Source organism: Dipodomys merriami, unplaced genomic scaffold, assembly GCF_024711535.1.
Source record: "Dipodomys merriami isolate MVZ:Mamm:240054 unplaced genomic scaffold, mDipMer1.0.p SCAF_30, whole genome shotgun sequence".
Lineage (NCBI taxonomy): Eukaryota > Metazoa > Chordata > Mammalia > Rodentia > Heteromyidae > Dipodomys > Dipodomys merriami.
This window is the reverse complement of record NW_027204493.1, coordinates 12,640,132-12,667,106: the sequence shown is the minus strand read 5'-3', so window position 1 is coordinate 12,667,106 and position 26,975 is coordinate 12,640,132. Positions and strand designations below refer to the sequence as shown.

Sequence of the window (26,975 nt, the reverse complement as noted above, 5' to 3'; positions counted from 1 at the left end):
CAGTAGGCTAATGATTCACGTTTGTAAATTTCAGATGCATTTCAAGGACTGTAGAGATCACCATGTTGCTAAGGACATATACAAGAGGCCACAATATTTTCTTCTTGGAAATTTCATGAAGGGAGAGTATGACTGGAATACCCATCAGCTTCACTGAAGGTCAGGTCTGTAAATATTCTCCTGACCTCTCCTTCCTCTACAACCACTCCTTCCCTGGCCTCTTCTACTTCCTGCCAAAGTTTTTGCTGGACACCTCATTTCCCAGCATCACTGACATTCACTGAACGGTGCTGAAATACTCTGTTTTAAAAGAACATCGTGTAGGAAAGTGTCCTGTGTCTGGGGAAGGGTGAGATATATGGGTTAGGACTGCAGATGGTGCTGGTCTAAATCAGTCAGGTTTGTGGGGTAAGAAAGGACTGGTCCTGAGCTAGGTTTTAGGACATAGATTGCTGAAGGAGCCATTGGAAGAGATGGCATGAAGAGAGAGGAAAAATGCTATAACCAAATTGCAAAAATTAACCAAACAAGAATTTAAGGAATATAGACATTTAAGGAGAAATAGACATTTATTTGTTCTACATATCCTATACAGAAAGACACAGACAGGCATATAGGCACAAACTCTTTGTGTCTGTTTAGCCAACTCATTTCCTCTCTGAGTTCTTGGAAGAGAGAAATACATTCTAATCAGGACTGCAATGATGAGTAGGCTTCTAAATTAGGCTCTGATCTGAGGCCTTGGCCTACTTAGTCTAGTTTTAGCTCATTTTGCTAAAGCAGAGATCTCTGTTCTCTTCTGACTCTGAATGCTGCCTAATCCATAGGTTATTCTTTGCTAAATAAATTCTATTAAATTTCATTTGCCCAAAGGTTTGTTAATTAAAGACAAATATCTAGTTTCTGCCCTTTGTTCTTGACACACAGCTTCCAATCCTTTGGAATTCCCCGAGTGCCAGAAACAGCTTTTCATTCTAGTCAGATGATGCTTCCTGAGGTACTGGATAGGGGCTGATCACCAGAAAGATAAGCTCTACCATGAGAGTTTGGAACTTACAGTCCCTACTCCCATTCTGCAGGAAGTGGAGAGGTCATAGAGTCCGAGTTAATAATCAGTTAGGCTTATATAATGAAGCCTCTATAAAAAAAATCCCTGAAATATAAGGTTCGGAGCATGTCCAGGTTACTGAAGGGGGGAATGGACTTATGGGACGGAATTCTCAGTTTTTAGAGTCTACATGAACTATGGTTGGTGCCTGAATAAAATAAATTGGAGGAGACCCAAGATGATATCATAAAATTGGTCAAGATGAGCCAGGACTAACATATGTGGTATCAGAAGTGGAGCATTTAGTTTTGAGAGTATAACAGGAGTTTTCTACTATTTACCTGCCTTCAACAAGAATTATGTTCAACCAATCTAGCAAGCAGCCCCTGCATCTCCATTTCCCTTTCAGTAATTGTCCACGGACTCCCCATCCTTTCCTGCATTTGTAAATCTCCACATTTCCTTGTTGTATTAAAAGTGGAGACAATCTCTCTTCCCCACTGCAACACTCCCAGTTGCAACGGTTCTTCGTGAATGCTGACTTTCCTACAATTTTCACCAAGTATATGAATGCATTTCCTTTAGCATACTATACAAGTAGAATTTCTTACTTCTTTAAGTCATAAACAAAGGTGAAAATAGAAGCCACAGGCTAGGTTTTCAAAGAAGTTTGGACATGGGTATCACATGAGGTTCAATCTTTTTGCAATTCTAATTCTTTAGAGGATCACCCAAAGTTCTTATTTTTCTTAAAGATCAAGGTCATAACTGAACTAAATGAATATCAGCTGAAGAAGATGATTAAAAGACTTTTCTTTAAAAAAATCTGGTTGCTCAGAAACCAGGGCTGACTTTATGTAATAGAAGAATAGCCAATGGCAGAACTTCCAAGTGAACCCTTTCTGTTTCAAATATATTCCTTAATGAATTGTTTTTGCTTCTAAAGCACCAGTATTCAATGTCCTTTCCTGGAATTATTATCCTCTTCTATTGCTTTTAAAAATTAAAATATTCAGGAGGATCTTTTTCTTTGTGACCAGAGAATCCAGGCCTTAGGGGAAAATCCTGGAAGCATATTGGTAGGAATGAAGTTTGGGATTAAAAAAGAGAGAACATGAAAAAAATTGAACTGAAATGAAGTGAATTAGTTGCAAATGGAGATAATTGTATGTTTTCTACCATTATTTTCTTCCTTCCTTCCTTCCTTTCTTCCTCCCTCTCTCCCTCCTTCCCTCTTTCCTTCTTTCCTTCCTTCCTTTCTCCCTTCTTCCCTCCCTCCCTCCTTCCTTCTTTCCTCTCTCTCTCTCTCTCTCTCTCTCTCTCTCTCTCTCTCTCTCTCTCTCTCTCTCTCTCTCTCTCTCTCTCTCTCTCTCTCTCTCTCTCTCTCTCTCCCTTTTTCCTCAGCCTGACACTGAGTTATGGCTTACAGCTTTATGGTAGTTATTGGATATTATTATCATTATTATTATTATTGATTGGATATTTTTGACAAAGTTAGTGTTGAACTGTGATCTTCAGATCTCATCCTCCTGAGTAACTAGGGTTACAGGCATGAGCCATTGACATCTGGCTGAGATAGTGGTTTCTAAGCAATGAAAACTGTTGTTTGAAATTAGTTCTACCTAAAAGGAATAAAAAATAATTTAAAATAGGCTTAGTCATGAAAATCTAATGTATGATAAAAATACTCATACTACAATATGACCACAGACTTTGTATGTGTATTCAACACTCAGTAAATGTTGCCTTACTGTTAACCCTTTTTGGGAGCATGTAACAAAATCCATTTAGGGACATATTTCTCACAGTGGCATTTTTACAGGTGCAAAGGGAGGCAGAATATTTCTTCAATTAGATTTCAAAGGCAAATGTTCATTTGTAAGTGGTATACAACTCAAAACTCTTATAGGCTTAGGGCTTTCAAAGAACATTTTGATTTATTTGGAATTTGTTGTCACAATCAATTATGGAATGCCTTCAGTACACTACATATATGTGTTCTCTGTACATGCAATTTGGTGATCCTACAGGTACGTAAATGTAAAATTATCCCATCTGTTTTGTGTTTATTGCTTCTTGATCTCTGTATCCAGAACCATATGCTTTTCAAACATTAATGAGTCTAAAGCTGCCTATGAAATTTTACACATTTGAATATCCAACCTTATGATATTCATGTGAACCATTTTATCCTCCTTAAAACACTGATTTTGTTAGTCAGGTCAAATAAGAGCCTGGGTAATTCAAAACCAACTGAGAGTCCAGAAGTTAAAGACACTTAATAGAATGATTCTTAACCTGAGACAAACTACTTTTTAGATTTTTTTGTGAAATGGGTTTGCCTGTAGTTTTCTATATTTAATAACATGGAAAGAAATAGGCCAGAGATAAGAACTGGATGAGATTGGAGAAAATACAGGAAATAAGATGTTCTGCATTTTTAACAGAGAATAGTTTGTAGGTTCTCATGAAACAAAATGAAATCACAGAGCAGGTTATGCTTTCTCCATGAAGAAATCACCAGAGAGGATGAAAGAAGGGTTGTAAACAGAAGGGAAATGAAAAAAAAAAGTAAAGAAGGAAACAAAGCATGAAAAATGAAGAAGTTCTTTGTATTTCTTTCATGCTTCACGTTGAAAAGGTTTTAAATTAACATATCTGTTTTAAATTAACAAATGTTTAAATGATCATGTTTAAATTAACATAGTTTCAATGATGCTAATTCAAGTACTAAAATATATGGTCATATTAATACATATGTATACATATATATTATATAGACATACATATTGAGTAGATATGACTAAATTTTATTTTAATCCATTACTTTAGATTGAGACTCCTAGAAGCTGAACATAAAGAATAAATGCAAAACAATAAAAAAGAACAAATGTAATAAATATAACTAATATTAGGTCTTTATACCCCTAATAACACAACAAAGTATACTACAGTTAACTTTAAAATTGTTTCACTGTAAGTTAGACCTTTGTAATCACAGGGAAACAGAAGAAGGGTGGTGAGTTTTCATTGCAGGCTAACTTGATTTTCTGAATCTAATTTTAAACAAGCCAATATGAAATATTTCCAAAGCAAACACTGAATCAAGTTCCAGTGGACAAGACTATGTGTAGTTCTTTCACATGGTCTTTTACTTTTGTTTGCTTTTTGTTTCTGTACCTTGCTGTGTCTATTCCCAGAGCTGTCATAGTCTGGAGGCCACCTCTCCTGCTGATCTTTTTTGCTGCAACAAGTACTTCTTCTGTAGATGAATACTTATTGAGGTTGAACTCATGGGTTACGTTTGCTCCATACTGTACAATTCCAACCTGAAATACCAAACCATGGGGAGTTATGCATCTAGCAAAATTCCTTGTTCAAGGAGGAGGTAACAATGCTTGATAAGAAATGTACTCATTATCTTGCCCATGTAATTGTAACCCCTCTGTACAGTATTTTCACAATAAAAAAAATCAAAAAATTAATCCTACATGTAAAAAAATTCCTTGTTCAATTTTTCTGGAGTTTAAATATGTAGATCTGGTATGATTCACATTAATCTTTTAGGTGACTTTATAAATCTATCAGTACACCAATCTTTCTACCTTAATAAGGACAATGATGACAATTTTGTGGGTATTAGAGGTCTAAAGAACAAAAATAAAATTGATATTGTTAAACTTCTTAATGATTGGATTATCTAGTCAATAATTTTTACAGATGAATTCTGGGAGCCTTAAAATATTTTGTGATTGGAAATTTGGTAACCAAATGATCACATTTTGTAGATAAGGAACCTGAGTTTAAAAAGCTCAGTTCATAGAGTAAATGTGGAAAGAAGTATAAGACATGTGATATACAAGGGCTAATTCAATTACTTACTGCTTCTCAACAAAAATGTGCCCCTTACAATTCTTCCATACTTTAGTCATTTTCCCACTAACTTCTGCTAATAAAAAGAGACACTGTGATACATTGAATTATGTAATAAAACACACAAATAAATAGATACCATTGTAAAAAGAAAATTGAATATTTGAATTCACCCTTGAAATTGTTTAGTTAACAAAGAAAGAATTAGAAAATATATGTAACTAATTCTAAGATGAGGTATATAGTACAATATGAATGAACAGGAAAATTGATTATTCTATTACTGTTTAGTTCTGCTTCTCTAAGGACATTATCTGTTTCTTACTATCATTCACTATCTGTCCTGAGACTAGGTTTTACTATATTTGGGACAGAGATGATCAGAATCCCCTTTGATAGCAAGGTAGGATATAACCACCTAATTACAATAAACATTTTTAAAAACAGATAAGGATATATCCATGACTTCAAATCATTTCTTTGACTTATAATTAATTGAATGTGATACACATTTTTTAATCTTTGCATAGGTTTAATTTTCTTCTCCAGTCACACTACAACTTTTGACTGGTGATCCTAGGAATCACTGACTAATTACTGAAAGGAACTCAAGTAGGTTTCACATTGTCTTTGTGAATATAAATGTTCCCTATAAAAAAGAGTGAACCAACTTAGTTCAGTAGTCATTCTGCTTAATTCTAGGTACCGAAGTGAATAAATATGGCTATGGAAGTTAATTGTTCATCCATTCAGAATAACTTACAGAGTTTATTTTGTTTTTATTTCTCCATGTTTTCATTTGATTGGTCTGGAGTCTAAAGAATTTTAAAAATTTTCACTTCTACTTTGGTCATTATCTGTGGGAATTTCAGCACCTCCTTGGATAAGCTATTGAGTAGCCTCACCTTTCATTCCTCTATCAATCTCACCTGCAGTATCCTTTCCTCTAATTCTATGACACCCATTCCAAAAATCTTGTCCTTGACCTTTTCATTTGAAGAGCTTCACTCAATTGAAGTTTCAATTGTTTTCCTCGCTGATTTGATCACTTTTGTTCATTTACCTATTAAATCTGATTCATGAATTTCTTGACTATACTGATACCTCAAGACCTCCAATAAATTCATTAATATTATGCTTTTGTTGGCACTTAGCCTGCATTCCATGGCCCAATCACTATAATCATTTACTTGCAAAAACTTAACTCCTTTAACCACTTTTTCACTCCATTAACTCACTTGGCTCACTTCCAACCTTGGTTAAATGCAACTACCTCCGTCGTGTGTTTTGGGACACAGTATTGCTGAACAAAAAAATGCACAATTTATTATCCTGCCCATGTAATTGTAACTCCTCTGTACAGTATGTTCACAAATAAAATAAAATTAAATTAAAATTTAAAAAATGCACAATTTATAGACTGGTATCCCTTTAAAATTTGGTCAGCATTTTTCAAGCAGGGGTGCACATTTGAGTATTGCTCAAGAGGTCTACCACTTCTTATTAAAGAGTGTTCTCTGTTCCTTTTTATTTATGTCAATAAAATTCTTGCTGTTAATTCCCTAGGAGAGAGTATTTCACTTGTACACAAAGGAGATAAAAGTGAACCAAACAATAGTTTTGTGCCAAATGTGGGCTAATACTTTATATATCTATCTGATAGAACCTTCTAAAAACTACTAGATTATCTGGACAAATTATTTTTCACACTAGGAAGAATAAAAATCTCAAAAACCTTGTTAAGTCAGACTCTCTCTCTCTCTCTCTCTCTCTCTCTCTCTCTCTCTCTCTCTCTCTCTTTTTACTATGGGTCACTCATAAGCTTATTTTTATAAATGTTAAGATACTACGTAACTTACAGCTTTTGCTTCCTTCATCTCTTGTCTTTCATTTGCTTCTAATTATTCTAACTGAGACTTCAGATGTCTGCCCTTAGTCTTCTATATTGTTTTGCACTAAAGGTTCCAAGTCAGCTCCCAGGATCTTTTCTTCCTCCTTGTCCCTCAACCTCTCCTTAAGCATTGCCTGAGTGCAGGAAATGAAAAGCCTACCAGGAACAATTCTTTTTCTACATGCTATCCAAACTCCCACTCCCCTTAGTCACCAATGTAACCCATAGACATTGACCTTTCCCTTCTCAGAGCTTAGAAGCAAACATATCTGAGTGCTGCATTCTTCTCAACTGATCTTCATGCTTTATCTCTGCAACTACACTTCAAGTTCTAAAGGGGCAGGCAGAGACTATGTCATGGCATATGACATTCTTTTATCCCTACTACTGTCTTGCTTTGCTCACAGTTGACCCTTATACATTCCCACTAGATGACTGTACCATTTCACACAGCGGAAAGCTGAGATAGCAGGAAAATGATGATAAGCAGAAAAAGAATCACACAAAGAAGTGTGGGAAATGAGAGGAGTGGGGAGTGGAAACTCAAATCTTAGGGAAATGACATTTAGTGTAGGTCTCTGGCTGAGGCTGGTTGCTTGTTTCCTTAGAAACCAGTCAGAATGAGATTTGTCATGAATCCTTCCCAGAAATGGATATGATTTATTAAATTTTAGTATAAGAAAAAAGTTAAATAACAGCAACACTACTACAATACACATGCACATATACATACATGTGTTATCCTGTAATAAGAATCAGGGAGAATAAGTTCAATAGACAGTTTAAATTCCCTCTTATAATTTAAGCAGATGAAACTGATTTTAAAGGATTAATGTAGAATCAAATAAGTCTGAGAATTAAAGATACAAAGTGAGCCAAGTGATGAAGACATATTACAAGGGGACATGAGAAGAGACAATCATAAGTACATCCAGGATCTCACATTGAAACACCTCATAGAAGAAGGAACATCTAGATTTCTAGATCTAGATCTAGATTTCTCAATGAGACATCCAGAAAAAGAATAGTTGACGGTTTATGAAAATACTTTGGGAGGGAATCAAGTCATATTGTAACTGCAACATGTCTTGATGATAAAGAATAGAATAAAAAGCAACCAATTGCAATAGTCAGTTAAATTGGAATGTTACAAAACCCAGAGTGTTGAAGTTAGAGAGGTGGTGACAAATAATATACATAGAAAGACTCTGGCAATTCTTCTAAATGGAAAAAGAAAACAGAAACTAGAGTAGCTCAAGGAAAAAACTAGGTTCAGTGTATATCTTCTGTAAGGGAGAATGGCAAAAGAATACCTGTCATCACCATTCTGTCATCAAAAAATGCACAGTCTACCAGGATAATAGGCTAGACCTACAAAACAAAGGAGATATGTTGGAGTGATAAGATCTGGACATGTAGCCTGGCGCCAGGGGCTCAGGCCTGTGACCCTAGCTACTCAGGAAGCTGAGATCTGAGGAACATAGTTCAAAGCCAGCCTAGGCAGGAAAGTCCCGAGAGACTCTTATTTACAATTAATCACCAGAAAACTGGAAGTGGTGCAGTGTCTCAAGAGGTAGAACACTTGCCTTGAGCTGAAGAGCTGATGGATAATGCCTAGGCCCAGAGTTCAAACCCCACCACCAACCAGAAACAAAAAAAGATCTGGACATGTGACACTTATGGGGATATGAGAGGGGAAGACATTTTTCTTGGGAAGGGTTGGGGAGATAGATCATCATAAAAAATTACAGCAAAGTGACATTTGAACTGATGTGAATATATCAGCTCACACAAAGGGATAGGTGGATAAAAGCATTCCAGCCACAAGGAGTCCTACATAATGTGAACTGGATAGGGCAGGATGAGGGCCTAGAGCTGAAGGGCAAGAGTTAGAACAAGCACCGAAGAAGCAGGGTGCCCTGGAAATGCTGGGGGCCAGGTTGTCAGATGCCTTTAAGTCTGCTGGAAAGTTTGAGTACTATTCAGTGGGAAATAGGGTACTATTCCATTCTAGATAAGGAGTGATTAGTCAGGTGCCTATTGGGTAGAGATGGGGTAGATGTAAGGCTAGAACGAGAGAAGATTTATTTCAATGACTGTATCACATCCAGAACCCCTAGCCTGATTGTCAAGGGGCTTGCTAAAGGACTCAATCAAGCTTCTTTTTAGACTTAAAAGCAATGAATCAGGCCCCATGTTTAAGTCTTCTAGAGAAATAGCTATAAAATGTGCAGTAAAAAGAAAGATAAATAATATTCCTAACATTTAATTAATTTCTCTTTTTTATTTTGCCCAGTTTAGTGCTATGCTACACTCCTGATGTGAACAATCTAGACATTGTTCCATTAGTATATTTCACTTTTATATCAAGCCTCACAATTTACTGGTTTTATTTAGGGTAATGCACTCGTATCTGACATATTTACATCATTCCCATTTATTATTAAAAACAATGTTATGCTTAGGTATTGAGGATCAATAAGACCTCCATAATGTTTATACCATCATATCTTTTATGGCAAGCTCAGAGTGTTTCAGGTTTGTTTTTATAGGTGGTTTTTAAAAAGGCAATTTTATAGCCTTTACTTTATCTTGGGTGAAAGACTGGCTGGCAAAATTCCTTCAGTATCTTTGTAAAAGTCTTCATGGGTCAATGGATATATGTATATATATATATATATATATATATATATGTATATACATATACATATATATAAAGAGAGAGTAACTATTTAAAGTGGATTCTTCCATCATTTTTCTTGCATTTCCCTAATGTATCTAAATTACCATGTGATTCACACAAGCATTTTTGTTATCATTTTTCTTTTCTTTCCCTCTCTCCTTTTTCACTTTTCTCATCTCTCCCTTCCTTTCTTCCTTCCTTCCTTCCTCCTTCCTTCCTTCTGTCCTGGCTTCTGTTCTTCTTTGTTGAGATAATTATTTCGAGGAACGTTTCATATTAATATTACCTTTTATTTCATTGATTGCAAATACTAATGATAAATCTGTGACTAAAACCAATCTTTCTATTGTACCAAATATATAATTGCAATCAATACAGCAAACAAAATCTCAGGATGTATAATCAGCAAGCAATTGCTTTTGGTGTGTATGTGTGGGGGCGGGGGTAGGGCCTACAATACCTTAAAACTTATATGAAGCTAAGTTTCTGTTATTCCTGGGTAGGAAGAATATCTTAGGACTTTTTTGATTATTCTTTTGAAGGTGTCTATCTCACTGTATTTTATTATAGATTATGCCACATTAAATTGTGTAAAATTTGTTCTTTAACTTTTTAAATTAATTAATTAATTTGTTTATTTTTGTTTGTTGTGAGGCCTGAACTCTGGGCCTGGGCGCTGTCCCTCAGCTCTTCAGCTCAAGGCTACTGCTCTACCACTTGAACCACGCGCCACTTCTGGCTTTTTCTCCTTATGTGGTGCTAAAGAATCAAATCCCGGGCCTCATGAATGCAAGGCAGACACTCGACCACTGAGCCACCTTCCCAGCACCTCTTTAATTTTTAATATTTTTTGTCCTGGGGCTTGAACTCAGGGTGTAGGTGGTATCCCTGAGCCTCTTTGTGCTCTACCACTAGAACCACAGCTCCACTTCTAGCTTTTACTGAGTGGTTCATTGGAGATAAGTGTCTCAAGAACTTTTCTGCATGACCTAGCTTCAAACCATGATACTGAGATCTCAGCTTCCTGAGTAGCTAGGATTACATGCATGAGACACTAGTGCCTGGCTAAATTGTATAATTTAATGTGGCATTCAATTGTGCACATTAAATTTGTAGGTCCAAAGAAATCCAAATATTTATATGGTTCTATCTAAATAAAAATAAAATAAAGAAGACAAAACATCCAAGTTAATTAAAAGTTTCATATTCTCTCCTGCTCCTACTGAGGATTTATGGGAGATAAAGGACCTACATTTGAGAATGTAGTGTGACAGGCATTTTCTTCATGAGTTCTCCTACTTGTTTTCCTTTAATTGTTAACTGTAACTTCTGACCTGACCTATCCAGAGATAGGGGAGGAAAGATAAATGAAGGATACAGAAATACTTAGTTTCCTAGGATGAATCAGGTCCAAATACGTGGTCCTTCAGCAAACCACTTCACTGAGATAACTCACCTGCACTTTTGCCCTTGGTGAATGAATTATATGACCTCAGTTCCTTGGAATTACAGATGTTTTCTGCTTTTCTCAACATATGTAGCCACTCACCACCAGGAGACTCTATGGATAGGATCTAACATGACCTAATGCTGGCTCTTGGTTTGAGTGACCCATGCTGATCCATGGGAAACACACATATTCTTTGTTCTAACAAATTCCTGGAGAACAAGCTAATCCCAAGATAGCTACCTTTATTCTGGTTGTCAGCAGACGGACAGCGCTGCTGTCAGCCCTACAGTTGTTCCAGGCTCTAGTCAGGCCCCAGTCAACTATGTGTCATTTTATGATCCTATTGAAGCCATTCTCAGTAAGATTCTTCTAGAAAGAAATCTTCTCCACAGACTTTTTCAACTCGGTTCTTAACTCCACTGATATGCATGAGACATCTTAAACACTCCATTCCACTGACTCTTAGCTTTCTATCTTTGCAACTTCTCAAAAATCTTTCTTACAATTTAATTTTATGTTTCTTCCATTCATGAACAGGACTAGAAAGGGTGAGTGAAGAAGAGGAAAAATACTAGAAGTTAATTTTTGCAATCAAGAATTGAATGCTTTAATTAAAACAAACAAGCAAACTAAAGAACCCCCCCAAAACAAAAGAATACATTAAGCATGCTTAACTTATGTTAGCCACTTAACATAAGTTAAGACTGTCAAAACAAATAGTCTGTTTTGAGACAGAATTTCCGTGAGGCCAATGAAAAGTAGCATGTTATTCTATGCAGAGTTCTTTGAAGTGAGAGTATCATTACAATTTTTTATGAATTAATTTCTTTTTTGAGTCTACTGAAAGAATGCCGAAGTACCTAGTTAAAAATCTCATTAAAAATGTTTAACAAATGTAATGGCTTAGTTACTTGGCCTTTCCCAATTTCTTAGAAAATTATTCATAAAATGTCATTGATGTAGCTTAAGCCAAACTTAAAAAATGAGAAAATAAAATATAAATAATAAAGACTAAAACCTATCTTAATAAACATAAAAGAACATTTTAATGCGAGTCAATAGGAAAAATACCATATTAAAGTTCTACCACTAGAGAAAATTATGGCACTGCACAAATTATGACCTTTAGTGATTACTGAGGGCTCAATATTACCCAGAGTACAGGGTTGGTCACGACTGAAGGTAAAAAGATAGCGTAGACTAGTATGATCTAGAGTATGTGACACAATAAAATTCATTAGTCTGGCATTTCCCAAACTTTAATCTGCTTTCACATGACATGTTTTTCTTATTTTAAAATATGGATTCCATAAGAACACCTATACTCTCCACCTAAAGATGCTGATTCTAAAAGGCTGGCACGTGGTCCAAGCATGTCTATCACTGGAAAGTAGAAATTTGAGGAGCCACAGGTGGAGTAACTATATCAGTCTGAAGTGTCATTAAGTAACAGCCATGTCTTCATCAGGAAGAGCCATGTCTTCCTCATTTTTACCTTTAACCAATTCGTAGCATAGAGCTGGTACATATTGCGCCTTCAGTACACACATCCGAATAATTGAATGCGTGTAGTTAAGCTTCACAATAAGTGAAACAAGGAAAATGTCATATAAAAATTAATATTTGATTTTTATGGCCAGAGATGTTGTACATTTCTTCATGTGCATATGATCATATAAAGTAATATTTTATTAAATTAACTTCAAATGCTGGAAAGAAGAGACTTTGTTGTTGCCTTTCCCTTTTTTCTTGTTTGTTAGCTTATTTGTCTTTAGGAAGGTAAAGTGGGACACAGAAAAAGTGAGACATATACAGCAGTGGTACTCATAGGATGGAAAAACTGGGAGTGAGTGAGGGAAGGGGAGACATGGTTCAAAAAGAAATGTACTTATTACCTGAGTTACGTAACTGTCACATGTCTGTATATCACCTCCACAATAAGAATAAAATATAATTATTAAAAATCATAAATAAGCCAGGTGCTGGTGGCTCACGCCTGTAATCCTAGCTACACAGGAGGCTGAGATCTGAGGATTGTGGTTCAAAGCTAGCCTGGGCAGGAAAGTCTGTGACACTCTTATCTCCAATTAGCCACCAGAAAACTGGGAGTGGTACTGTGGCTCAAATGGTAGAACACTCACTTTGAGCCAAAGAGCTCAGGGACAGCAACCAGGGCCAGAGTTCAAAACCCAGGACCAACAAAACAAACAAAAACCCCATAAATGCAGCCATTTTCTCTTTTCAGGTAGCAGGTTCTCTTGGGCCAAGTTAGAAGATATTACAAATGACCATACTCACAGTGTTACACAGTGGAATGGAGTTCTAGAACTAAGTGACATTGACTCTACGCTTCAACCTCAGGGTAAGTTCATTCTCTCTATTCTCTGTGGTATCTGGGCTCTAAGGACTGGTCCCCATGCCTCTGAATAGAGTCATTGTTATCTCTAAAAAAGACACAGAACTCTGTGAAGCCCATTCTAGCATGGAATTCTGCTGATAGACAAGTAAATAGCTCTTCTTAGAACTCTTAGTAAGACAAATTAATTCATGGCTCTGATAATGAAAAACATTAAAATTTCTACAGAATCAATCAAGCACATAAACAAGTAACTGTTTTTTCCTTCCAGAACTGAATCATTGATGCTAATCTTCATTGAAGCAGTAGCTATTATTTTTAAATCAGTTTTGAGATTTTCTTTTAGGAGTTGTGAGGCAACTTCAAACATGCCACGGCCACAAGTACTTACATACCATTTGTACAGTAAAATAGGAAAGCAAATTGAATGATAAAACTAAACAAGTAGTTTGCCATGCAATATTAGAAAATTCAAAAACAACAAGAATGTTATTAGGTTTGGAAGGAGAAGATTGGCTAAAAAGGTACAATAGATGTAACAGACATAACAAACAGGTGGAAGGAAAGAAAACACTTGTTAGCAAAACCATCTTGAGGCAGGGGTTACAAAAATGATAACATTTGAGCTCTGACAGTGATGAGATTGGAACCTGGAAAATCTGGGAAACCTGGTGTGATTGAGGTGGAGGGGAGTCCCGGGAAGGAGGACAGTCAGGTGTGGTAGAAGGGAAGGCAAAACTACTATTAGGAAGCTGAGTGAGACCAGTCTGGAAACTTAGAAAGTAGAGCTCTTAGAAAGAAAAATCTTGGGGACTACAATTCAAGAACTTGTGTGCTGATGTGTCATCAGCAAGCAAAGTGACCTTGAACACGCCATCTACCTTCTCTTGAACCCTTCACACATTGATGTGGGAAGCTCAATGACTTTCAAGATTCCTCCTAGTTTTCGGTGAAATCTTATTGATCAAGCTGAGGATGACAGAAAAATAAGAAAAGGAGGAATGAAAAGAGACAGAGAAAGAGGTCTTGAGAAGTACAGAAAGAAAAGAAACAGGGTCCAGAGGGAACAGGTGCCAGAAGAAAGAGCAAATCAAAGTTCTTGGATGGATATTAGAATCAGGCTGCTTTACACCTCATGTTAAGGAGAGATACAATATTCTCTCAAAATCTCTAGTGATTTACTTAAGAAGGTCAACTGTGCTTGAGAAATTGAATCTACTGAAAAATTTTCAATTTGTGATATATAAAAGCACACTTCCTTTAATGATTTTATGCTGCTTTCAAGAAATTCTGTATTGTCCAATGGGATGGATGGATAGATAGATAGATAGACAGACAGACAGATAGACAGATAAATAGATAACCTTACTCTTCCACCTACTCTATGAAATTTAGGATCTTAAGAAAATGACATTTCACTTTGAACTTTGAGTTCCAAAATGAAACCTTCAACTACCATCACTTTTTAAAATTATATATATATATATATATATATATATATATATATATATATAAATGTACCTGTATACACATATGTGTGTGTGTGCAGAGAAAGACAGAAATAAGTGAGATTTCTACAAAGATACACCTAGATGCATAGCTGTGTGTGTGTGTGTGTGTGTGTGTGTGTGTGTGTGTGTGTGTGTACTTTGTCTCAATCCTTGTGTGGGTGTGACAATAATTGGTGCCACTCCCAAAACAGTCTCAGATGGAAAGGGAAGAACATGAGACAGTACACACTATCTTACAGTCCCCCTATGCTTTCCTACCACTCCCGATCCACACAGCAGCCTTTTAGACTGATGCCATTGCTAATTCCTTCCCTCTAGGCACTGATTACTTGTTATCCATTTTTCCTGTTATCTACTCTTTTGGATTTGTCACTGTATGATTTTAATCAATATTAAATTAATTAGAAACTTAGTGTTTAATATGGAAGAACAGTGGGAGGTGTTCCACTTTGTTAAAGACAGTAAAGGGGCTGGGTTTAAAATACGTACTTATTTGTAGAATAGAAAGAATAGCTATTCAGCTTTCTGTCCCCCAGAACCTGGAGCACTATTTTTTATTTAAGGCAAAAAAGCAGGTATTAGCTGGATGCTGGTGGCTCACTCCTATAATCCTCCTATTTAGGAGGCTGAGATCTGAGGATCGTGGTTTGAGGCCAGCCTGGGCAAGCAAATCTATGAGACTCTTATCTCCAGTTAACCAAATGAAACCAGAAGTAGAGCTGTGGCTCAAAGTGGTAGAGGGTTAGCTTTGAGCCAAAAAAAGTCAGGGACAGTGCCCAGGTGACTACACCACCACCACCAACAAAAGCAAGTATTAATACAGAGAAAAATATACTTTAATAAATATCCAGTAGTCAATTACTAATTTGTTTATCTAGAATGAGAAAAGAGATCATAGGTAATTTTAGACTTTCTCTACAAACTCTGAAACTCTTCTCCGATATCACTGAAGGTAAGTTCATTTGTTACATAATTGAGAATTAAATTATGACTTTATAGAGATAAATTGAGGATAGTTTCTGAGAAAACTGAGAATGGCAACTTTCACATTTCCTCTTTAGGAAATAATATGATCTTAAATAAAATAATGGCTATAGAATGTAAAATTCATCCTTTGTTTACCTTTATGAGTTAGACTATTTTTCAAATATTCATATTCAATAAAAGCCTTCAAATTTTTTTGTTTAGAACAAGAGAAATATAAACCCAGAGCTATGTACCTGTGTTTGTTTCGGACCAATGTCCATTCTTTTAAGAAGGTCATTCAAAAAAGCTGTGACACTTTCCCAGGGGTAAATGCTGTTGGAGCCATCCAGCACGATGACTATGTCCAGCTGTGTACTGCACTCTGAAATAGGAAGAGGTGATTATGCAAACTCAGAACCTTCTTTTGAGAGGAGTGAGAAACTTTTCATGGTGGGAAGAAATTCATTTTATTTATTTATTTATTTTTAATTTTTTATTGTGAAAATACTGAGAGGGGTTACAATTATATGGGCAAGATAATGAGTACATTCTTATCAAGCATTGTAGCCTCCTCCTTTGTTTCCTCTTCCCATCCCTTTCCTATCCAACCCTCCCCGCCCCCTCCCGCCTGCCAAAGTTTTAAAGTTCGTTTTTCAACATAAGGACTCTCATTGTTGCAATGGTTCCACCTGTATCTCTAGTTAAACAGTTTGTTTTTGCCCTTCCCCTCCACAAATTATACCAACATCAAATACAATGAAAGCAGGGGTTATACTGGGGGGGGGAGGACATACAAAGCAACAAAGAAATCATTTTATCAATATGTTAGACACATCGCAAGAAAGAAAAAAACATTTGAATTCTTATCTTGGGGTTCATTTCACCTAACATCAACTTATCTGACCGTTTCTGCTTGTCTCAGACATACACTAGTTATTGCAAATAAGGGAAATCATGGGACCTATGTTTCTTTGGGCCTGGCTTACTTCACTTAATATAATTTTTTTCCAAGTCTTTCCATTTCCTAACAAATGGGGCAAAGAAATTCATTTTAGTTGGTAAGCTAATATGCTATAGACTGGACCTACTGCTTTTATGATTAGAAAAAAATAATGGATTTAGAAAAAGCAAAGGAGGTAAGAAATGCTCAGTGCATTCATCTAAAGTTGGTTTGGGTTTACAACAAACAGAACTATTTCTAATTTTCATCAATTTTGTATCTGGAAAAGTTCTCAATAGCAATTTGGGATGACATTTTCATTCTAAGCATACTTCAGATGAAGTTACTTTCCTCAAACAGGCTCAACTTTAAATACACATAACATGGTTGGAAGTTCAAACCTGACTCTGTAGAGGTTATTTGCACTAATATCAATTCCAATAATAGCATTGCAGCTTTATTATATATTGGCAAAGCAAACATTTACCTAAATTGGTAATGGTGACAGATGGAAATAAAAAATGCTTGTAGCTTTTTGGTATGCTTCTGTGTATACTTACGCCTCATTCATTGCTTATGCTTTTCAAACATGCAAGAATATTGCATAAAATATATACCTTGTACAGGGGCAAAGGAGTTCACCACTTGGAATGTGGGGCTGATGTCAGAACAGATTCCAGTTGTGTAATGCAAATGTCCACATCTATAAGCATATAAGGGCCCACATGCCTTTTAAAAAATTAAAAAAACAAAAACTATAAGATAAAAGAACAGATTTTTAATAACAAGATGCATAATGATGTGTTCCTGTTGTTACAAAGTGTTATTATTTTCTTCTTTCTTACCAGAAACCCTCCTTTTGGGTTGGTGACTAAAGTTGATCCAAAAGTCATATTCTCTTTTACATCTGTGACATTGGGAATCGATGTATTCACTGCAAAGAAGTAAGTGTAAGTGAGAAAACATGTTCCGCCAAGTGAAAGTGCCCTCTCCCTAAAAGATTCTATTTGTTTTGTTGATATCATAGCACATTCTTCTTTTGGTTCCACTCAGTAGACTTGCAAGTGTTACTAAGGAATACAATGAACTAGCGAGGGTTGAGGGGCTGGCTTCAATCCCAGAAACAGTCTGTATCACTGTTTCAAATAGTTGGGCTGAACTGTGAAAGAATACAGAACTAGCAGGGTACTGAGAATGTGAGACTGCTTTTCACACATCTTTGCTAATTAAAATGAATAAAATGCATAGTTTTATGAGATTGTAAATGCAAAGAAACCCTACATTCTTCATTATAAACAACCAGTGATGAAATGTGATTTCTGAGATGGAAAGAGAAGATGTGTAAAACAGAAAAGAAAAGTCAAACATAAAATTTTTTCAGCATGATTCTTCCAAACAATGAAGATTACAAAGAAAACTGGAGCAAGCCTAGAGAAGTGGCCAAGAAGTTTGGGTGAAGGGGATTCAATGAAAGGAGTACACTTGACATTCCATGCTAGAATGGTGGGGCCTCCAGTAATCTAACCTGACAAAATTAGCAATCTGTTTCACCTGTAAGACTGGACAGGCAAAACAACAGCTCCTAAACCCTGATTAGTAGACTGCATAAATACTTCAAGTTGGAGATAGATGCGCCTCACTGGTCATAGCTAGAAGGAGCCCTACCTGAAGATCTCTTGTCTTTGTATCTATAGACTTTATATTGACAACAGGCATACACCTGTATACCCAGCTACATGGGAGGTAATCAGGGGGATCAAGATTTGAGACTGGCTGGGCAAAAATTAATTGAGACCACATCCGAACTATGTGGGAGTGTATAGGTAGCAGAATTATGGTGCTAAGCTAGCCTTAGACCCCAAACAAACAAAACCAAACAACAACAAAGCAAATCCCAAGAAACTCTACCTGAAAAATAACTAAAGCAAAAGGGAATGGAGTGTAAATGAGGTGGTAGAATGCCTGCCTAGCAAGAATATCCTGAATTCAAAACTCAGCACTGTAGTAGAAAAAAAAATAGTAACATTAAGAAGAAGTTGGGGGCTGGGAAGGTGGCTCAGTGGTACAGCGCTTGTCTTGCATGCCTGAGGCCCTGGGTTCAATTCCTTGGCACCACATAAGCAAAAAGAAAAAAGCCAGAAATGGCTCTGTGGCTCAAGTGGTAGAGCACTAGCCTTGAGCTGAAGAGCTGAGGGACAGCGCCCAAGCCCAGAGTTCAGGCCCCATGACCGGACCCACCCCCCTCCAAAAAAAAGAAGAAGTTGGTAATGAAGCTGTGATTCAGGGTCAGTTTAATACAGTAATCTTAGCATTGGTTTATATCCAATAATTTTATGTGCTCTATACCTGGAACTGGGCTTTGCTATACACTGGCCTCAAATAATCTGGATATGAGTTTTTCTTACAAAAATGTTGAGCTAGGATAAGCATGCTGGAACCATTACAGGCCACTGTAGAAACGTCTTACTATTCTTGATGTTGTTTAAATATCTATGCTGATTTTAGAAAACAAAAATGTAGCTTCCATTAGTGGAAGAGTAGCTCCTCTGTGAACAACTGTTTTGCTGATGATTATTGTAAATTCTAGTGAGAAGAAGAAAATAGTTATGAAAAAAAAACATGAAAGTAAAGAGACAAAAAGAAGCTAGAGAGGAACCTGGAACAGGAGATTGGCACTGGTTAAGTGACTTTTTGTTATGTAGAAGATGTAGCAAAAACTAAAGAGAGATTTTAAATTACTTTTCACTGCAAAAAGTTCAGAATTCAATAATTATGTTCAGCCAAATGAAATAGTTTAAACAAAAAGTTGATACAAAATATATAGTAGGATCTAGACCTTCCATTCTTCTGTTAAAAAATATAATCCTGATTATGTTCCAGATATATAACACAAAAGAAGCAAGAAAATATGACTCAATCTCAAGGAAAATCAATAAGTAGAAAATGATGCTGAGATATTCCTGAAGTTGGAATTCTCAGGTAGAGGAACATAATATTCACAGAATAATGTTCACAATGAAAATCAGAAATCTTAAAAGGCAACTAGAGTCATGTGACTTGAACTCAGGGCCTGGGCACTGTCTCTGGGATTATTTTCTCAAGGCTAGAGCTCTACCAGTTTGAGCCAGAGTGGGGCACTTCCAGTTTTTGAATGGTTAGAGGTAAGAATCTCCAGAAAAAAGAAAGAAATTGTTTCTATGATATTCAATGTTCTACAGAACACTGAATTCTATAGAACATAGAATTAATTCTTCTAATTCCTGAATAATTCTAAAGGAATTTTCTGGTCATGTTCTAACTGCAGTGATATTTCTATCACATGTATCTGTTTTAATTTAAATGTATCTCCTTGTTCTTTTATGGGAATAGTTCTTATTCTTTTAACAAACTCTATCATTCTTTTTCTTGTTCTAGTTCTGTGTGAGAAGCAAGCACTAAATTAAATTTTGTTGGAGAATTGTGATGAACAAGTTTATTTGGCAAATTTCTTTCATGTTACCAAAGGATTTTGAACTGGAGGTGCCAAAGGTGGTAAAATTAGTAAAAATAATTCTAAATCTAAAGATGTTTCTTGATAGTCACTAAAGCAAGCTAAAAGAAGAGGGAATCATGATGTAATTCTATGTGAATTTGGATTTTTACTGAAGAATGCTTCTAGATTACATCTAATAATGTCTTTTTAGTCACTTGAAAACTTTTCACTGAGAATAGTGAGATTTGATATATTGTTTTAGGTTTTACTTACCTGGTAGATCCAACTTTATACAAGGTAATGATCCACCTCTCCCAACTGGACATTTATAAACATCTCCAGTTCTGGTTTGGGGCTGGCCAACTAAAGGAGAACCAATAAGCACCCTGAAAGTTAAAATAAAATCAATTCACATTTCTGAACAAAAAGAATTGTTTTTGTCTTAATTATTTTATGACAAATTTCTAGAGAGTTGACAGTAATCCCATAGACACAATAAAATAGTTATCTTGTTGGTAATTTAATTTTATTCAAATAGGCAAATCTGCAAATTTGCAGATTGATTTGAACTAGTGTATACTTTTTTAGGATATACTTTCGTTGTTGTTGGTGGTGGTGGTTGTGGGGCCTAAACTCTGGGTCTGGGCACTGTCTCTCAGCTCTTTGGCTCAGGGCTAGTGCTCTACTACTTGAACCACAGCACCACTTCCAGCTTTTTCTGCTTATGTGGTACTGAGGAATCGAACCCAGAGCCTCATGCACACAAGGCAAGCACTCTACCATTGAGCCACCTTCCCAGCCAGGATATACTTTTAAGAATAAGAAAGATCTCAAAAATTTTTGCCTTCTATTTTTTTATTGTGAAAATATCGTACAGAGGGGTTACAATTACATGGGCAAGGTAATGAGTACATTTCTTATCAAGCATTGTTGCCTCCTCCTCCTTTGATTCCCCTTCCCATCCCTTCCCATCTCCTACCCACCCACCCCATCCCCAGCCAAAGTTGTAAAGTTCGTTTTTCGACATAACGACTTATACATCTCATTGTTGCAATGGGTCCCCTCCCCAAATTATACCAACATCAAATACAATGAAAGCAGAGGTTATACCGTGGGGGAGGGACATACAAACCACTTTTTAGCATTGTTTTAAAATTTGAACTAATATTTATTAGCTAAGTCTGCCACTGTGCTCTTTTTTTTACAAAAGACCCACAAGCATTAAGAGATTTTTCCAATGAGAAATTCATCATTTCAGAGAGGATTCAGGAAATATAAACATGAAATCATTATGAGTTTAATCTTAACATGTACTAGTTTGTAAAAATTTAGACATGTAGTAGGTTAGAAATGACTTACTGAGTTCTTAGGCAGAATTCTGAAACCACTATAATAGTGACTAATGGAAAAATACAGTGATTTATGTCTGATAAGACATTTAACAGTCTCCTAGCTATCTTTAGGAATAAGATGGATGAATGTGGTTGAATGTTGAGGTACTTGGTGGATTCAAGTTGCTGGTTGATTGATGGCTAAACAGCTATATCCAAAGACTATTTCTTGCCATCAAAGGTTGCAACCAAAGGTTGAGCATCTGATTGTCTTAAGATATGCCTTTATTAATGAATTGAATAAAGACAGATACAGCATTAGAATACTTATAAGTATATATCTTTTTTTGTCGGTCGTGGTTAAAAGTATATATCTTCATAGGGAGCCTGTCATTTCAATTTAGCTGTACATTAGACAAAAAGAATCATAAAGTTAATAGAAACCTAAGTAAGCAACATTACTAAACTGTATACTGCTCTGTATTAGCACAGGATGTGGGCAACCTCATTTAATGGGAGTTCATGTGAAAAAGTCATGGTGGATTTCGTCAATAGCATATAAACATGAGCCAATGATGTATGTAGTGCCAAAAATGCTAATGTGACCTTAGGCTGCCTTGCTGGAAATAGATGCCCTGGTCAAGGAAAGTGATAGTCCCTCTGTGCTCTGCACTGGTTAGACCATGTCTGGAAGCTTCAGAGTCAGAGAGACATAGACAACAATGGAGTGTATTTAGGAGTAGGACTCAGATGGTTAAAGAGCCTGGAAGCTTTGTCAGGCAAGTGATTTTCATGGGAAAGTTAGAAATATTTATCATGAAGTGAAATGTCTAAAAAGAATTGAGAGATTGTACATGGTACAAGTGGATCAAGTGAATTTTTATTCTTATTTTTAGCTTTACATAGTGTTCAAAGTTGAGGTGTGCATTTTTAGATATTTTAAAGTCTATTGTATTGAAAATGATGGGATTCGTTTTGACTGTTTCTTTGGGCAAGCTCATATTCATGTAAATAAGCTCTATGACAGTTGTAAATACTGAGCTACTGAGCAAATGGTGCAAGTAGTTTCAGATAAGAATTTTTTTTAAAGAGTCGTTTCAGATGTGAATAAATAAACACAAAAATGTTTAAATTCATTAAGGTTTAAACCCTATTTTATCCTACTTTTACTCCTAGGAAATTGTCATTTTAAAATGACCTAAATATAGCGGGGGAAAGCTACTAGAAACATAGCTCAAGTGGTAGATTACCAGCCTAGCAAGAGTGAGGCCCTGAGTTCAAAACCCCAGTACCCAAACATAAATAAATAAAAGTAGAGAAAAAATCTAAATATAAGAAAAAAACTAAAAGCAGTATAGTCACCAACAAGAATTAAATAATAATTGCTGAGTAATTTTATAGATAATGTGCTGTCATTTAAAAAGTGGTTCACAAGATTGCATGATACAATAAACATTTTTATGACTTAATTTTGATATCAGATTATTAAACTCTATATAATACTAATAATATTAGCCAGCATTTATTGAATTTATAGCATGTGTCACACATTGTTCTGCATATTTTCCATATACTAAGGAATTTACTTCTTTCTGTTAAAGGCAGCACAAAGTTTGTGAACTCAAGTTGTGAATTTATCATTAATTAGCACTCTAGTTAAAACAGCTACTGGTTTCTTAATTTCTATGTTGATAGAATGGAGAAAGCATATTAAAAGCCTTAATGATAAATTTCTTCCTGAAATCTTTGTGGATACAAATATGCTTTACCCACTTTAAACCTTATATTGTATTGCAGATATCAAATTATTATGTGATATCTTATTACTGTGTATAGCATTATATGTAGATGTAAGTTTTAGGTTTTTTGTGTCACATAAAAATAAAGCTTGACAACACTGAAATTAAACCTCACCCCAGTTAGAAAGGCCATCATCAGAAAATAAACAACAACAAATAGTGACGAGGATGTGGCCAAAAGGGTACTCTAATAGACTGTTGGTGGGAATGTAAGCTTGTTCAACCACTCTGGAAAGCAGTGTGGAATGCAATGTAAAAAATGTAATATAAACTACCCTATGACTCAGGAATCCTACTCGTGGGCATTCACCCATTGGAACACAACCCAAGATTACAGTAATGCTACCAGCACAATCATGGTCATTGCAGCTCTATTTACCATACCAAGATATGGACTCAGCTCAGATAAAACTCAATAGATGAATGGATCAAGAAAACGTTCTATGGAATTTTATGGAATTTTATTCATCTATTAGAAAGAATGATATTGTGCCATTTATAAGGAAATAGAAAGACTTGGAAAAAATTATATTAAGTGAAGTAAGCCAGACCCCAGAGAAACAAAGGTTTCCTTCATTTGTGGTAGACTGTACCTATAAATCTAGAAGAAAACATGTGGGATGGGCCCTATGCAAGTGGTTACAAATGAAAGAACTGAAGTATAACCAACTCAATGAGGACTCAAATCAACACCAGGAAATATATACATCCAAGAGAGAGTGTGGGAACAAAGAGAGAAGTGTACATGAATGAAGGGGGAAAAGGAGAATTCAGTCAAGAATTCATTGTATATACCCCCAAATTAAAACAAATAAGGGAAGGAGTGGGTTGAAGGGGGGTGAGAATGTTGAAGGTGGTGATAATGATTAAGGGGCATTATATTCATAAACTTTGTTAAACAGCACATTTTTTCTACAATTACTTTAAAATGATAAATAAATAATGTCAGAAAAAGAAAAAAACTAGCCAGGTGCCAGTGGCTCATGCCTGTAATCCTTGTAACTCAAGAAGCTAAGATCTGAGGATCATGGTTTGAAGCCAGCCCGGTCAGAAAAGTCCCCATGAGACTCTTATCTACAATTAACCACTCAAAAAACAGAAGTGGAGCTGTAGCTCAAAGTAGTAGAGCACTAGCCTTGAGCAAAAGAGCTAATGGACAGGGCCCAGGCCACTAGTTCAAGCCTCATGACTGACAAAAACAAACACACACAAAAAAAACTGATAAAGGAATAAATAAATAAAGTTTGCAAACCTTTAAGGAATTTCAGAAGTATCAATTTCATTGGGTCATCATGAAAATTAAGTGGGTTAATGTATGTAAAATGCTTAGAAAATTATTTGGTGCATACTAGGCCAATCTAAATTGTAGTTATTATTGTTGTAACTTCATTTCAGATTATTAAACAATTAACATCTAAGTAACATATTGATTGCAAAAGAATGCACCAGAATGTAAATATGTTGTGATTATGCCAAGTTCTTCTAATATTTCCACTTTTATGTAAATGACCGGATAAACCGGCTTTATACTTAAAAACAGTTTAGGGAATATAAGTGAGCCTATTCTCTTTCTACATTGATTTGTTATTCCGATATTTTGCCAAAAATGTTTAACATACATATGAGATTTTAGGTGAGTCATTAGGATCTTTTAAATATAGAATCATATCATCTACAAATAGTTTCACTTCTTCTATTCCTACTTGTATCCCTTTAATTTCTTTCTCTTCCCTTATTGCTTTGGCTAGGAATTCTAACAATATTGAATGAGAGGAGAGCTTGGTCACCTTTGTTGTATAGTTGACCACTGCAGTTTCTTTGATGAGATGGAAACTCACAAACTTTTTACCAGGACTGAACTTCTATTATTTTTAAAAAATTGAAACAGGGTCTTAATATTTAGTCCACTCTGGCTGGTCTGAAAATTTTTATGTAGCCAAGACCATTTTTAAACCACAATACTTTTGCCTCAGTCTCAGAAGCATTGTGATTAAAGCCATGTGTCATCATACCTGGTTTCTGCTGAAGCTTTTCTAAAGGAATGTGCCATGGTCATTAATTATAAAGCTTACTTGCCTGCAATGACATGTATAAATTTCAAGAGAACAAAATCAGTTAGAGGGAGAAGGTAACAATTACTAAACAATCCAGATGAGACTATGACTTAAGTACAAAGAGAGGAAAGAAACACTGGTTCCATAAACATTTGTGTTATATGCTAAGTTTGGAATTTCCCCAAAGCATATTTGAGTCAAAGCCTTTGGTAGAGACATGCTTTTTTTTGAAGTGACTATGCTGAAAATGTTAAGAGGAGAGGAAGAAGGGCAATAAGTAAGGGGTTATATTTGTAGAAAACTGAGGTCAGTCTTGTTAGGGAACATCTTAGAAAGCAAGGAGAACATGTGTGAGCATGATTGGAGCTTGGCTGGGACCCTAACAGTAAACATTACCATGTTGAAAGAAAACAGAGTAAGAAGAAAGCTGAAAGATGACATGCGGGGAAAAATAGAGGAAGGAAGAAACTTACAAAGAAGAAGAAAATTAGATGTGAGAAGTGATCAAAGAGAGGGGCTGGAAAAGAGAATCTGAAATAGGGGTGTCATAGAAGGCAGAGAAGAAAGGAGAATCAAACTGTAGGAGAAAGCCAGGAGCAGGTGGCTCATGTCTATAATCCTACTACTCAGGAGGTTGAGATCTGAGGATCACAGCTGGCCCAGGCAAGAAAGTCCCCATGAGACTCTTAGCTCCAAATAATCACTCAAAAAATTGAAGTGGTGTTGTGGCTCATGTTGTAGAGCACTAGCCTTGAGCACAAAGAGGCTCAAGGACAGCACCTGGGCTCTGAGTTAAAGCCCTACGACTGATGGGGGGAAAAAAATGGAGGTAAGAATGGCTCCATGAATTTGCAGCTGACTTCAAGTCCTTGGCTATGCTAATAAATGTAGGTTTATGTCCCCCCGCCCCAGGAGAATAGCAAGCTGATGAGTGAAGAAAGCTTAAACTTATTATCAAAGAAACCTCTATGGTTAAATGATGCTTCAAAAATTAGGAATGACAAGAAAAATGCTGCAGCTGCAGGAGAGAGATGAGTCCCATGGCAGGCAGGTAGGGTGTGTGTATATCCAGAATAACAGGTTTGTTTTTAAAATAAAGAAGGTATTATACTCTTTTTTTTGGGGGGGGGGGGTCCGGTCATGGGCCTGAACTCTGGGCCTGGGCGCTGTCCCTCAGCTCTTCAGCTCAAGGCTAGCACTCTACCACTTGAGCCACAGCGCCACTTCCGGCTTTTTTTTCTGCTTATGTGGTGCTGAGGAATCGAACCCAGGGCCTCATGCATGCAAGGCAATCGTTCTACTACTGAGCCACTTTAAAGAAGGTCTCTACAGGTGGACCCATTGCAACAATGAGATGTACAAGTCTTATGTCGAAAACAAACTTTACAACTTTGGTGGGGGGGAGGGTTGGTTGGGGGAGTGGGGGGAGGATGGGATAGGAAGGGGAAACAAAGGAGGAGGCTACAATGCTTGATAAGAAATGTACTCATTATCTTGCCCATGTAATTGTAACCTCTCTGTACAGTATTTTCACAATAAAAAAAAAAAAGAAAAAAAAAGAAAAAGGTCTCCATCCTCCAGAGCTCCAGGTAACCCAGTCA

The 26,975-nt window shown here is 36.2% G+C and overlaps 1 protein-coding gene and 1 long non-coding RNA gene across 2 annotated transcripts in view; one reads left to right on the top strand and one right to left on the bottom strand.

The window, feature by feature from the left end:
• Itga1 (integrin subunit alpha 1) overlaps positions 1-26,975 on the bottom strand; it is a 148,835-nt gene that overhangs the window by 54,782 nt on the left and 67,078 nt on the right. The window contains exons 3-7 of the mRNA XM_070041152.1: positions 20,464-20,576; positions 17,564-17,652; positions 17,336-17,447; positions 16,033-16,160; positions 4,229-4,377 (exon numbers count right to left, since the gene is read on the bottom strand). Coding sequence (XP_069897253.1) covers positions 4,229-4,377; positions 16,033-16,160; positions 17,336-17,447; positions 17,564-17,652; positions 20,464-20,576 — 591 coding nt within the window. The remainder of the gene's footprint in view (positions 1-4,228; positions 4,378-16,032; positions 16,161-17,335; positions 17,448-17,563; positions 17,653-20,463; positions 20,577-26,975) is intronic.
• Positions 77-17,638, top strand: LOC138840780 (uncharacterized). Its single transcript, XR_011376220.1, has 3 exons — positions 77-159; positions 13,191-13,307; positions 17,567-17,638. It is a non-coding gene; the product is annotated as an uncharacterized lncRNA (long non-coding RNA).